The 13,265-nt window shown below is 37.4% G+C and overlaps 2 protein-coding genes across 5 annotated transcripts in view; one reads left to right on the top strand and one right to left on the bottom strand.

Annotated features, from left to right (window-relative positions):
* Positions 1 to 13,265, top strand: part of neil3 (nei-like DNA glycosylase 3) — a 34,986-nt gene that overhangs the window by 6,068 nt on the left and 15,653 nt on the right. The window contains exons 7-10 of one of the 2 annotated variants that reach the window (XM_077733382.1): positions 4 to 170; positions 543 to 780; positions 1,172 to 1,337; positions 2,074 to 2,188. In XM_077733382.1, coding sequence (XP_077589508.1) covers positions 4 to 170; positions 543 to 780; positions 1,172 to 1,337; positions 2,074 to 2,188 — 686 coding nt within the window. Of the gene's footprint in view, positions 1 to 3; positions 171 to 542; positions 781 to 1,171; positions 1,338 to 2,073; positions 2,930 to 13,265 lie in introns of those variants that run through there. The other variant, XM_077733381.1, reaches the window with a different exon arrangement.
* Positions 2,378 to 12,066, bottom strand: aga (aspartylglucosaminidase). Of its 3 annotated transcripts, none has more exons than XM_077733385.1 (10): positions 11,896 to 12,066; positions 8,727 to 8,841; positions 7,418 to 7,571; positions 7,237 to 7,349; positions 4,915 to 5,027; positions 4,462 to 4,567; positions 4,139 to 4,214; positions 3,946 to 4,053; positions 3,102 to 3,235; positions 2,378 to 2,543 (listed from the first exon to the last, which is right to left on the bottom strand). In XM_077733385.1, the coding sequence occupies exons 2-10, from the start codon at positions 8,833 to 8,835 to the stop codon at positions 2,443 to 2,445; spliced, it is 1,014 nt and encodes a 337-aa protein (XP_077589511.1). In that variant the 5' UTR covers positions 8,836 to 8,841; positions 11,896 to 12,066; the 3' UTR covers positions 2,378 to 2,442. The 3 variants fall into 3 exon arrangements, with proteins under 3 accessions (XP_077589511.1, XP_077589509.1, XP_077589510.1); XM_077733383.1 differs by lacking the exon at positions 11,896 to 12,066 and adding an exon at positions 8,957 to 9,015; XM_077733384.1 differs by lacking the exon at positions 11,896 to 12,066 and adding an exon at positions 8,931 to 8,987.

Below are 13,265 nucleotides of genomic sequence, written 5' to 3'. Positions count from 1 at the left end.
TAGTAAACTTCCTGTAAGGAACACCCTGATTGGCTGGGTAGAAAGCAGAGGAGCACCTAATGAGAATGTGGCAAAGAAGGAGGAAGAGGACTGGGCTTGTCACCTCTGCACTCTCCTCAACCGGCCCAATGCCAAAAGTTGCGACGCCTGTCTCTCCCCCAGAGCTCAGGGTAAGACTCGTTTTTAATTGCTCTTTTTTTAATTGGGAGCTGCTCCTTGGGTACTGGTATTCATTTATCGTGAAATATTGAACTTGTTAAATCTTCTTGTTAATACTTCATCCACTCCTTATCCTCACAAGGGGTGCAGGGGTGCTGGAGTCTATCCCAGCCAACTATAGATATTATGTGGGGAACACCCTGACTTGATGGACAGCCAGCATGGACAAATAAAGTTGTGACATTGTGATGCTATTTGACTTGCAGCGGGACATTAAAGTAGTCTCTGTTGTTTGTATCATAAAAGTGCACATAACACTTTTTTTTTTACATATGTGAGCTTGAGAATGAACTTGCAATATACCTCAATTTTTTCCTTTGCAGTCCACAAAGACGAAACCTCTGTACCCTTCTCCTCCGATTTGGTGCGCTACGCTTGCAACAACTTCTCAAAACCCCACGAGGAGCGCAAACTCAACTGGCGCTCCGTTTTTGGGACGTCCACCCTGGTTCTTTCCGACTTGAGCGCGACGCCCGGACCATCTCGTGGGGGACCGCCGGCCTCATCCAGTCAGCCGCATAAGAAAATGAGAATTGATGATGGTCCCGCTAACAAGTTGAGGTAAGGGACTCACTCATGAATAACGATAACAAGATCTCCCTTGGTCTGAGGGTGCTCAAGTTTTATTTTCGAGTTATTTCCCACCTAACAAGAGAGGCTGCTTCCTCTGTTTGTTGGCACACAAAAGCTTTTACAGAGCTGAGGTCCCCTCGGACCACTGCATATATTTACTAGACGTGAAAAAAAAGAATTGTTGTTTTATTTATTGAGATAAAATGTTGTCCTTTAGGCACACAAAGTATTTTTTATAAAGAAAAGATAAAATGGTGAACTATTTACAGATAGTTGATAAAATATTTTTTCTCAAACAAATTAGGAATATATATTTTGCAAAAAACATCAATTTCAAAGGTTTTTTTTTTTTAAAGTTGTGTCTGATCTCTTTCGTTAGTACACAGACAACAGCAGGAGCACAATCCATTCCCTGCAAACCTCCCTCGTGTGGGTCCCACGGTCGCCCGGCTCTCTTGCGAGTTGTCCACAAGGAAGGCGACAATAAGGGACGACGCTTTTACACTTGCTCACAGCCCCGGGAGACCAAGTGCAATTTCTTCGAGGTGAGAAGTCTCATTCCTTGCATACTTTCACTTTTGAGTCGTGTTACACTTAAGCCATTTTTCGTCTGCCGATACCCATTCTGACACCTGATTTTAATTGCTATCATGGCTTGAATGGACCCTGCATAACTCGGCATCTGCAATTGATGGAGCGAGATACCCAAATCGTTTGATTTGGGAAGTCGGGAACAAATGTATTGGACATCTGGCTTGACAGTACTCATTTGATTTTAATTGCTATCATGGGTTTGTCAAACATTGCTTAACCCGTTGTCTGAAATTGACGGAACGTTTGTTGATCCACTGCCACCCTGCCGCTTCAAATGGATTGGATCCAATAAGGCTAAACTCATTCAAAGTAATGGTATGGTGATCAGATGCCACATAAATGGATGTCTACTATCATCTCTGGAAGGCCGCATGTGTACTTTTTGGTGTGCTTAGCTTCTTAGGTCACCAGTGGTTGGAAAGCACATCTTGAAAAGTGTGTAAGTATTGCTCAGCATCAGCACATTATTTCTATGTACTCCCCATTTTAGTGTAATATTGGTGCAATACTAATTACAACTCAGACTGACATGCTCGCACACTTGCTTTTGTTCAATTTTCACATTTCATGTTAGGGCAGACACTTCAGGGACTCAACAAATTGACAGGCTATTAGAAATGACTTTTCTAGGAAGATAGGTTACATTTAAAGCGTTTTTATTTACCCTCGATCTCTCCCTCTCGTCAGTGGGCTGACTTGCACTTCCCCTCCTGTCACCATGGCAAACGATGCGTGATGAGGACTGTGCTCAAGCTGGGACCCAACAACGGCCGTGACTTCTACACCTGCGGCTTCCAAAAGGGTAAACAATGTGATTATTTCCAGTGGGCGGAGAGTGGAAACAGTTTTTCTTTTCTGTCAGGTTGTTAGCAACAAATTAGGACTAAATTGATGTTGAAACATATGACTAAAACCTACATGAATATGAATGCATAATATAATAGGTATAAATTACCTTTTTATTTATTTATTAAAGACTCCAAACAAAGAATCAAATTACAATTATTACTTTATTTTGGTCAACCTGTTACAAAAACATTTTGCACCCCAAAAATATCAAAAGCATTCCACCGACTTGAGAAGTGGCGTGTCAGATTCACAGTTTGACACCATGTAGTGAAATTGCAATAAGCCTGGCACCTTATTACAAGCTGCACCTTTAGAAAGAAAAAAAGAAAAAAATAAGTTATACCTATTGTTGAAAACACTTTTTTTTTTTTTTTGGTTCCGATACCGGCTTTAAACTTGTGTATTGAAACTAATTTATGTACATAGTCTATGTCAACTCATACATTTAAAGGTTTCTAACTAAAGTATACTTCTATTTCCTCTGGTAATATTTATTCAGAAAGGAGATTTAAACTTTCAGTCTTGGAATTGCCAGGAAAGCAAAATAGCTATACATTCTCTTGGAGTGTCACAGTTAATGGGCTGCATGTGTTTAGGCTTGTGTAGTCATTTGTCACTGAGGTAGTTTATGTGCTGGCTAGGTGTTGCTTTCTAAGATTAAAAAATGTCTTCCTAGAGTTGTGTTGCAAATTAACATTTGAGGATCAATTTTTTTTGACTCCTACTTTGGAAAAATGTATCTTTACATTAATTCTAAATTTAAACCCAACAATCTCTCGAATATTGTCTCTTAGGTAAGTAATGATCATTTTTGGCATCTCGGTATGTTTGTGAGCATCAGCGTGCGTGTGAATCCAAACACCCACCATAATGGCCCGTTGCGTTAGCGCAGATGATCGCCCCGAAGAAGTCTGCGTAATGCCTCTTAATCCTCGAAATGGCCATCTCGCAGGCTGCCGAGGGATCCGTTCCGGCCCTCATCATCTCCACCGCCAAAAAACTGTTGGCAGTGTGGCAATAGACATGTGTCAGGCCGACTAACGAGGGCTTGTCAAGGCCGCTAAACCGAGCTGTCACAGTCAGCTCGGGGTGCCTTGCTGTCCCTTGAGGCGGAATACACGCCAATGCTATTCATTAGGTTAATCAAAGGACTCTTAGGTTGGTGTTCCATAACTTCAAGTTCAGGTTACAGGCCACTAAATATAAAGTTTTCAGAAAGTTTCTTGCCCGACTGTAATTGCATTTACCCCCATTTTCAAGTGGGATTTTTAGGGTTGTTTTCATTACACCTCTTTCCCCCCCAATTTTTTTATACAAAGTCGTAGTCTTATGGAAGTCATAGTCGCACATGAATTAACGCACAATTTATCAAATAAGTAGTAAATTACCTATTATTTTGAGAATTAAGTTATATTTTTCTAGAGAGCAAAAAAGGCTGCAATCTGCCAGGCATTTTCAGGTCATAATAAGGACTTTGTTTGGTTTTGTTTCACCATGTTAAATTTTTTTATCATGGAAGAATAAAACTAATTTTGAAATTTAAATGACGCAACATAACTTCAATGTGTTTTTAGAAAAAGTTGCAATTTGATTAAAAAAAAATCCCCAGTCACTCACATTCATACAAAAGTCCTAATCTTGGGTGAATCAAGTTATCTAAAGAATAAAATCTCTCAGAAAAATGCAATTTAAAAGAAAAAGAGGAACTACCTTGGCAGAAAGCGCATCATGACATCCCCGTCTCCGGTTGCTGCTGCCGCGCCGACTGAGCTGTCGGCGTATGCTCCCGCTCCCACAATAGGAGAGTCCCCAACTCGACTGTGTTGATGGAATAGAACATGTTCTATTGTGCAGTGCAATTACAGTGTACATTTTCAGCTTACTACTAAAATAATTGAAATACCCTGGAATTTTATGAGTGAGTCCATTAGTGGATGTCCCCGCCGCTACATGACCGTATCGATCAAATGCGATAATACCTGATAAATAAATAAATAGTAATTAATGTGAAATTTTTCTCATAGAATTTAGGCTCTGAAAAAATATGGCATGGTTCCTTGTTTTGTGCGCCGCATTTACTAAATTTTACAGGTTTTATGACTATAATCAGTGACATATAGTGCAATTTGCAGCTGTCAACCAAACATGGAAAGACCAAAACATTTCAAATTTTTGAATACATTCTTAAAATATAGTTTCAGTTCATGGAAATCCATAAAAACTCACCGATAGTGTCGTGGGAGTGAATATTAGTATGAAGTCGCTTTTCCATTCTAGTGTTTGCAACGGGTTTGTAGGGACGGCAGGATTTGGTTGGGTTTGGAAAAACGTTCTTTAGAAACAAAGAAAAAGAAAAACAGAAGAGCAGATGTAAAATTAGAAAAAAATAGAATTTGAATAAATATTTGAACAAAGCATCACAACACAACTGTTAAATTAAACCTTATAACTAAAAGACGATAGTATGAGCGTGAAGGAATAATAATATGTCACCCGTACTGAGAAGGTCAAGATAAATTAAGGAACCAAAACGCCTCCAAACCTAATAGCTGCTCCTTCTTTTTTTTTTTAATGAACAACATCATTATTAAGTTGTCAGTCAAGTTCACAGCCCACTATCTTTTGGAAGCAGCGTGCCCGAAGCTAACACCATGTTAATCAACATAGGGATGTACTCACCTTTCGGTAATTAGGTTGGCAGCTGCCCTTCAGCCACTGGGTGAACATATCCAGCGACTTGGCGGTGGTCAGGTCCTCGGTGACGAAGCCCATGTTTTCTGCAAATAATGTTGCTGCATACGACATAGAAAAATGACATGAGAGCCAATTTTACAGACCTAATTTGCTCTCCGTATCATAAGTGCGATCGTCACCGAGAAGCCCGTCTCGGTCCGACCAAGCGTTAACATTCAGTGGCTGAAACCAGAGCGCTCAATAGATGCCTTTAGGTTCCTTTAAATTAGTTTACGAATAAATTTCACACAAGATGGCTTTGAACACCAATTTAAGGACAAAACCAACGATAGAGTTTTTCCAGCATATTTTCTGTGGTTCGCTTTTTATTTTCAAGCAATTTTTGTGTGTGTTGAATGGGCGTGAGAACCTTTGGGAATTTTCCTATATGATTTGCGATGGATGCAAGGCTGACGATAACAATGAGTTCACAATATGGCCATACAACACATCATTTATTCCTGGCTAGTATCCCTCGCACCAATTTATTTTTTACACCAAGTGGTATGTTTCACTGTAGTCACATTATTCTATGTAAGAAAATAATACCCAAATCTTTGAGGCGGAGAATTTAATTTGAAAAAACAATACATTAAAATATTAACCTTTTTTTCGGCTACTTCAGGCAAAAATAAGATCCAATACTACTATCATTTTTTCCCCCAAGTAATTATTTAAAACAGAAAGATGTCCAAAAACATGTTACGTCTGTCAGTTAAATTAGGAAAAATATATTTTACGGATTGTCTGCTACAGTGCAAGAAAACCCAAACATTTTTCAATTAGGAAACTTATTTTCTCTGAGGTTTGCATTGTAGAACATCATCGAATGATTACTTGACCACAGAATGGCAATTCTTTTATCGCCATGTTGTGTTAATAATGTGAGCATTTGTTTCGCAAATCGTATCGGGGGTACCCAGCCGCTAGTTGACGAACGTGATGTGGGTCTACGCCAGACCTTCATGAAGAGATGCATTCCAGATAATGGATGGGTAAACGAGACCTGGTTCTGTCCCATCAATAAAGATGGAGTCAGAGCAGAGGTTGCTTAACTATTCCACAAAGGGTCGCAGCGGGTGCAGGTTTTCATTCCAACCCATAAAGAGGACACCATTTCACCAATCTACTTTTCAGTGTTCAAAACAGGCTACAGAATTTCTTACCAATTTACTGTTTTCTCCCAGGATGTCTCACTACTGAAACACTAACTGTCTCTGTTCATGTTAAATGATGTGCACTCCCATTATCTGAGGAAATATGACATCTAATCAGTCACTACGAAGGCAGCTCGACATAGCCAAGACGATATGCTCCAATTTAAACCGAGTATCACAATGCTATTGAAGTGACTGGTTATCGGAAGGATTTTCTGAGACACTAGTGGGATTTACCCAACACATAAGTGAGGTTTCACAATGTTGAAATGTCTGGGGAGAAACAAACCAAAAGAAAATATCTCGTTAGTGGCTGTTCTCCAGGAGAAAATGCCTTAACGATGGCAGGAGATCAGGGAAGAAATGTCCACCTTGACTGGGAACTGGAATATATGCAGAAGGAGAATATCTCCGAAAGATGTAGAACCTTGAAGAAAATCACACCTGATGACATTGCCACTGTTTAACAACTTGGAAGCAGCAATTTGGATGGATTCAACAGCAGAAGATTGGGCTAAAACATTGCCTGGTCTGATGGGTCTCTATTTCTGCTGGCACGTGATTAGTGCCAGAATGTACTGTACACAACATGAAAGCACAGATCCATCCTGCCTCGTAACGAGTTTGGGATCAGGCGATGGGATTTCTTTATGTGTCCCTGAGTAACAAAGGCATAGCCTTTCCCCTGTGTGTTGCTATTGAGAACATCACTTGATGACTGGCCAGTAGTTACCAAAACTTGGGAAAGAAAACTATCTGATATCAAACCAGAGTTGGTGCTTCAAATTAGGGCATGGACTGGGTTTCATACTACATTGTGGATTTTGGTACCAAATTACTATGATTTATGAAAAATAAACTACATTTTTTTTCCTCCCAGCTTTCAGCCCTGTTTATTGAAGCCCAGTATGTATTTATACAGTCTGTATTTTAATGTTCCATTTGTGGCTTATTGTTCTTTGCAGTTCGTATATAAGAAATTGCAGTTTCCTTATAAGATATGGTGGATGTGGCTTATAGTATGCGTTTGCCAAATTTGAATGCACATTATTCTTTTGTGGAAAACAGCTTCACTTGATTCATCAAGTCCGTAAATTCCGTTTTTGTATACCTGACTCTCCGACAAGCATGCTGTGTTCTGTGTGCTCCATTATGGCTCTTGCTACACCAATGGCGTTCTTGACCCTCTTTAGGTCGGCAACAGCCCCCATTTCCATCGTGTTACTGCTCAGACATAGTAGACATAAAAAAATGGTATTCCCTCTCTTTTTGCGGTTCTTATTTTTTCGTACCCGTCCATGATCAATGCGTCCAATGTAGTCTCTCCGCTCTCGTCCGGGCTCCCGCCATAGCCCACACTACCATCGCACTGCTCCTCTTGGCAGCGATCACACCCCTTTTCCACGGCATCCAAGACCGAGCCGCCAGCCTGTAGAGTCGCCCATGCTGTAGCGACAAGTCACACACAGTACAGATAACACTTAGTCTTTGACATTTAGATTTCAATTAATAGGGTCAACCTGCGACCTTGACAAGGTGAAGCGTTTACATGGAAACTTTTTCTGATGAATGTCCCTAACAAAATATTTTCTTACTTGATAACTGGTTAGGCCTTATAGAAACACCCCCGAATTAATTGTACAAAAGCAATTCAAATGCCACTTTTCTAATTGATATTCATTTTAAAATTTAAACTGTTGCACATCAGCGGCCCAATTGCAGCTGCAAGAAGAACTGATGTAATCTGGTGGCAAACATCTTCTGTCTTTTAATGCTTTGCTCTCTGTTATGTCGCTATATTTCTTTTCCCTGTTAACTCCCATCATGTTCAGATTTCATCTGTCGGGGCGGCGATGTGGCACACACCTCATAGAAAGCCGCCTCGACTGATAAAGTCCCGAACAGGTGCTAGAGTGTAACGCTTCCAATCTGCTCCTTCCCAATGCATCAAACCCGATGCACAATTCAACGGAGCAAGAGCAGACAGAGCATTGCATGTTTTGAAACCCACTTAGTTTTAAATGCAGTCTCTGACAGAAAAGTTTCAGTATTTTTATCAGAAAGTAGATAACATGGATAATGGTTTTGAGCTGGGAATCGGTTCAAAATCCTAATGTAATGTCCTCAAAGCTACCTCTTTCGTATGATGCTACAAAATTTCCACTATAAATGTGTACTGAAACACTCTTTCCAAGAGTAATGGCTGTAATAGACCAGATATCAGTGAGCCAAGCTTGTGATATTAGAAGGAAAACATTTAAAGGGTGCAACTTTGAAAAATAACTAACATGCATTGGAAATGTAGAAATCTTGACAAATTCTAGACAAACTAATCATGTCACAGTTGTTGATTTTGAGTTAAACTAACAGATGGATAAAAAACAACAACCTGACAATCAGTCCTTATTGATGAACAAATTGTTACCTCACGATTGCGACATAGTATTGGTTTTACGTTGCCTAGCAACTACGTGCGCTCAAATTGTCGCTCTATACGTAGACGCTCTATTCCCCGTTCCGACTCATTCGATCACGTGAGCAAGTTAAATACTTTTGATTACGTCGATTAATACAATCAAGGCGTAAAAAAATAGAAAATACCTGCAGCCGTTGCATTTTTGAAGCTCCAAGTGTTTATAACCAACGGCAGTGACGTTTGTGCAAATGTGGGAAAACACATTAAAGTGAAATATATCATCGATGTCGACATCTTGTTCTGAAAAGAAAGCACAAGAACATTAACCTATAACATGGCTATTTAAGTTTGTAAATTATCCGTGCGTGATAAAAGGATTTTATAAGTACATCATTTCAAATAATGAATGACTAACTCTTGCGCTCGCGGCAGTAGTCGGCACTTTCTGATGACGTCATTGAGCGAGGAGTGAAGCGCTCTTAAAGTGATACAAAAAACGTGTGTGTGTGTGTTTGTATATATATATATATATATATATATATATATATATATATATATATATATATATATATATATATATATATATATATATATATATATATATATATATATATATATATATATATATATATATATATATATATATATATATATATATATATATATATATATATATATATATATATATATATATATATATATATATATATATATATATATATATATATATATATATATATATATATATATATATATATATATATATATATATATATATATATATATATATATATATATATACAGGTATATACAGGTATATACAGGTATATACAGGTATATACAGGTATATACAGGTATATACAGGTATATACAGGTATATACAGGTATATACAGGTATATACAGATATATACAGATATATACACATATATACACATATATACACATATATACACATATATACACATATATACACATATATACACATATATACACATATATACACATATATACACATATATACACATATATACACATATATACACATATATACACATATATACACATATATACACATATATACACATATATACACATATATACACATATATACACATATATACACATATATACACATATATACACACATATACACACATATACACACATATACACACATATACACACATATACACACATATACACACATATACACACATATACACACATATACACACATATACACACATATACACACATATACACACATATACACACATATACACACATATACACACATATACACACATATACACACATATACACACATATACACACATATACACACATATACACACATATACACACATATACACACATATACACACATATACACACATATATATACATATATATACATATATACAGTGTTCCCTCGCTACTTCGTGCTTCAGATATCGCGGAATCAGAGCTTCGCAGATTTTTTTTCAGGAAAAAATAAATAAAAAATGTAAAGATATTAAGTTCAAATTATAAATTACATCATTTTACAAGAGGTGGGAACATAATATTCAAGAAGAATTAGTAATTGCATCAAAAAAAAGGCCAAAGAAATGGTCAATAACATGGTAGAGTTCAGGAATCGCATTGATGACGTCATGGCTGTTTACAGGCGCATTTTCTCCGCCCAAAAAAACAATGTTCACAACTCCCAATAACGATGTTTCTTACGTGCAAAAAAACTGCAGAAAATCCTCCATCCGGACTACTATGATGTTTTTGCTTGGTGGTGCTTTTGTGCACGTGTTATACATTTCTTTAACCATTTTTGAAGGGGCACGCCTACTTCGCGGAAATGCAGCCATTGCGGGGGGTCCCGGTCCCCATTAACCGCGATAAGCGAGGGAACACTGTATAGTAAAGTAAATATCATCCATCTATTCCTGTATTGTGTTCTTTCTGCAACCGTTTTTTGATAGGGTGCCGTGGAAAACATACCCCTTTGTTCCCTTATTAAACAGAGACCTCTTTTTAAAATGACTTATCGATTCCTGGTGGGAGCATTTCGATAACCTGTTAGGATAGAAAGTATTGTGATATATGACTATATCGATATAATGTTGCACTCCTTTCAATCACAATAGACTCCACCTTTTGCCCATTGCCATTTCTCCCATAACAAAAAAAAAAAACACCCAACAGGGGCTTGTTATGTTCACCCTTCCCATGTGAACCATTTTTTATTTATAACATCCATTGGTTGGACGGCATTAGCATTAATTACCATCGTAGCTATGGAACCAGCAGGCTCCCCTGGGCTTTTTCTATTGGAATCCTTCATCCAGGTGATGTCGCGTCTCCACACTCATTATTGACTTGCAGAGTCACTCAGAGTGTTCTGGTTGGGAGGGATCGAAAGTGAGGAGAAACAGCTCGGGGCACGCCTTTGTGGTGTTCCTGTCTCAAATTTTTCGCTCACACAGAAGCCCTGGGTAGATGTCTTGGCTTCGGACGCTCTGTTTGTGCTTGGCAAACGTCAATAGGCGGACTTGTTGCTGGCTGTTTGTCAATCAGCTGTCTCTGGCTGCTCATTAAGTCCATGCTGTATGGTGCTGGCAAAAGAATTGTGAAGTGCAACTTATGGTGGGAAGCAGTATTTATGTTTTTCTGTAGAGTCGACTGGGCAGTTAGATGTTTTAGTTTCAACCCATTTTGTTGAACATTTTCAAAGACTAAACTGGTCTCATGAAAATCTGCATTTTTAAGATTGTGTCCTTATGAGTTATTCTTGCAGGGGAACTCAGGTTGTTGTTGTTCTTGTGGACACGACTTTGAAGTCCTACTACTCTGTAATTTGTGTACCTATCATCTCGAAACCAGGTAGCAATGTAGGTTGGACAGTATAGATTGATTCTCTAAACCCGATTTTATTGTTTTTTTTCGTTTCATGGATTATTAGTTAATTTTTGCACGATTTACATGTTTCTTGTGATCGTGAGGTCAATGAAATCCTCAAAGCCAAGTGATTGAATCTAAATTCTACTGCATTTTCCTAGTCCTTAAAAAAAGGCCATTTTAAAATAAAACTAATGTAGTGTCGTTCTTGATAATATATCTTATTTCTAATTTCTCATTCTTTTTATAAATGTACAAAAACTCTGACCATTTACATTATATATCACACTCATAAAGCCAAACTTTGTCAGTTCACCCCCTGCTGTTTGAATGTTGAGGGAGACTGAGTGAAGCAAACAAGCTGTGCTGAGAAACTTTTTTTGGCTCAAATGTGCTAACATGGCACTTCACCGCTTCACCATGAGCTCACGCTGGGCCCAGAATTTTTTTTTTCCACTCACCTTCTCTCAAAATAGCGTCTCTCCCGCCATGCGCGCCAAAGAGACAAGTGGATGGACTAGAATGACTTCCTCACAGCAAACAAGATCAAAACGTAACAGCGTGCAGGCAGGTGGGGAGGCTACTAACAATGTAGTCCAACCTTGAGAGGCACCTTTACATTATTCATACGATACATGCCATTTTCTCAGATATTTTATTCATTGTTCTTTTCTACTTTAAACACACTGGAGAGAGTGTCATAAAGAGATTGCAAGAACAGAAAATAGATGAGCGCCACGTCTCAGAGAACATCACTGCTTTGAAGCGATTACTTCAATAAACACAAGCTGCTTATTTATTTTGTGAGGAAGCGACGAGTCGTCTCAGGTGAAAAATAGTTGAAACATTTAAGAGATGAAATAACTTATTGTCAAGCTATCAAATGAAAAACAGCAAAGTAACAATATACAGAAAATGTTAGGATTACATTATAAACATAGAAAAAAAGAATAAATCAATATATATATATATATCTATATATATATCTATATATATATATATATATATATATATATATATATATATATATATATATATATATATATCTATCTATATATATATATATATATATATATATATATATATATATATATATATATATATATATTTTTTTTTTTTTAACACAATTAATACAAACAACGCTAATTTAGATTTCATTGGAAAAAAGTAAAAGTAAAATAAATACTTTAAGAAAACCAACATATGAAGTAGGCCCCCAAAAGAAAACAAAATACTTTAAAATATTTAAAAAAAATACACATACTGGTTTTAGCTGAAAAATACAAAAACCTTACAATACTGTCACTTCTTTGTGGTTTGTTTCGCTGTTGCATGCATTTTCCTTTTTCTGTTTGTTTACTTTGGCGAGGCACACCAGATGGGATATTTCTTCATTTACATGTGCCTTTTGCTTTTGTATAAACACGCGTTCGATGCATGAATCACAATCTTTGTCTTTTAAACACTTAAATGACAGCCTGAAAGGGAATTGTATGTCAGCAAAAATGTATCTTCATGTAATCATTATTTTAATTTAGCTTTGCCATCTGCTGGATAATATCCGTCATCTAAGTACACAAATTAGAGACAGAGCATTGAGCATAGAATTTCAAACATTTTTGTTATGACGCTATTGGATTTATTTTCTGAATAAAACAACATTTATGTTAAAAGATGAGTGAAACAGCTGTCAGAAGTGTGAAATGTGAAATAAGCCTGCATACTGCTTTCACAGTAGTCTGTAGGGATGTATCTGTCTTCAGAGAAGAACGTGACCCAAATCTTTCAGGCACCACTTGGTAAAATAATTCCCTGTTGACATTTACGGAAA

Source organism: Stigmatopora nigra, chromosome 14 (genome assembly GCF_051989575.1).
Source record: "Stigmatopora nigra isolate UIUO_SnigA chromosome 14, RoL_Snig_1.1, whole genome shotgun sequence".
Taxonomy (NCBI): domain Eukaryota; kingdom Metazoa; phylum Chordata; class Actinopteri; order Syngnathiformes; family Syngnathidae; genus Stigmatopora; species Stigmatopora nigra.
Note: the sequence above shows the minus strand (reverse complement) of the source record. Positions and strands in the feature narration are given on the sequence as shown.

Excerpts from the sequence above, each read along its gene's own strand:
- aga (XM_077733385.1), bottom strand. The coding sequence starts at position 8,835 with ATGTCGACATCGATGATATATTTCACTTTAATGTGTTTTCCCACATTT. Across the intron at positions 4,568-4,914 it reads GCCAACCTAATTACCGAAAG|AACGTTTTTCCAAACCCAAC; the intron begins GTGAGTACATCC and ends TTGTTTCTAAAG. Across the intron at positions 3,236-3,945 it reads ATGATGCGCTTTCTGCCAAG|TTTTTTGGCGGTGGAGATGA; the intron begins GTAGTTCCTCTT and ends CACTGCCAACAG.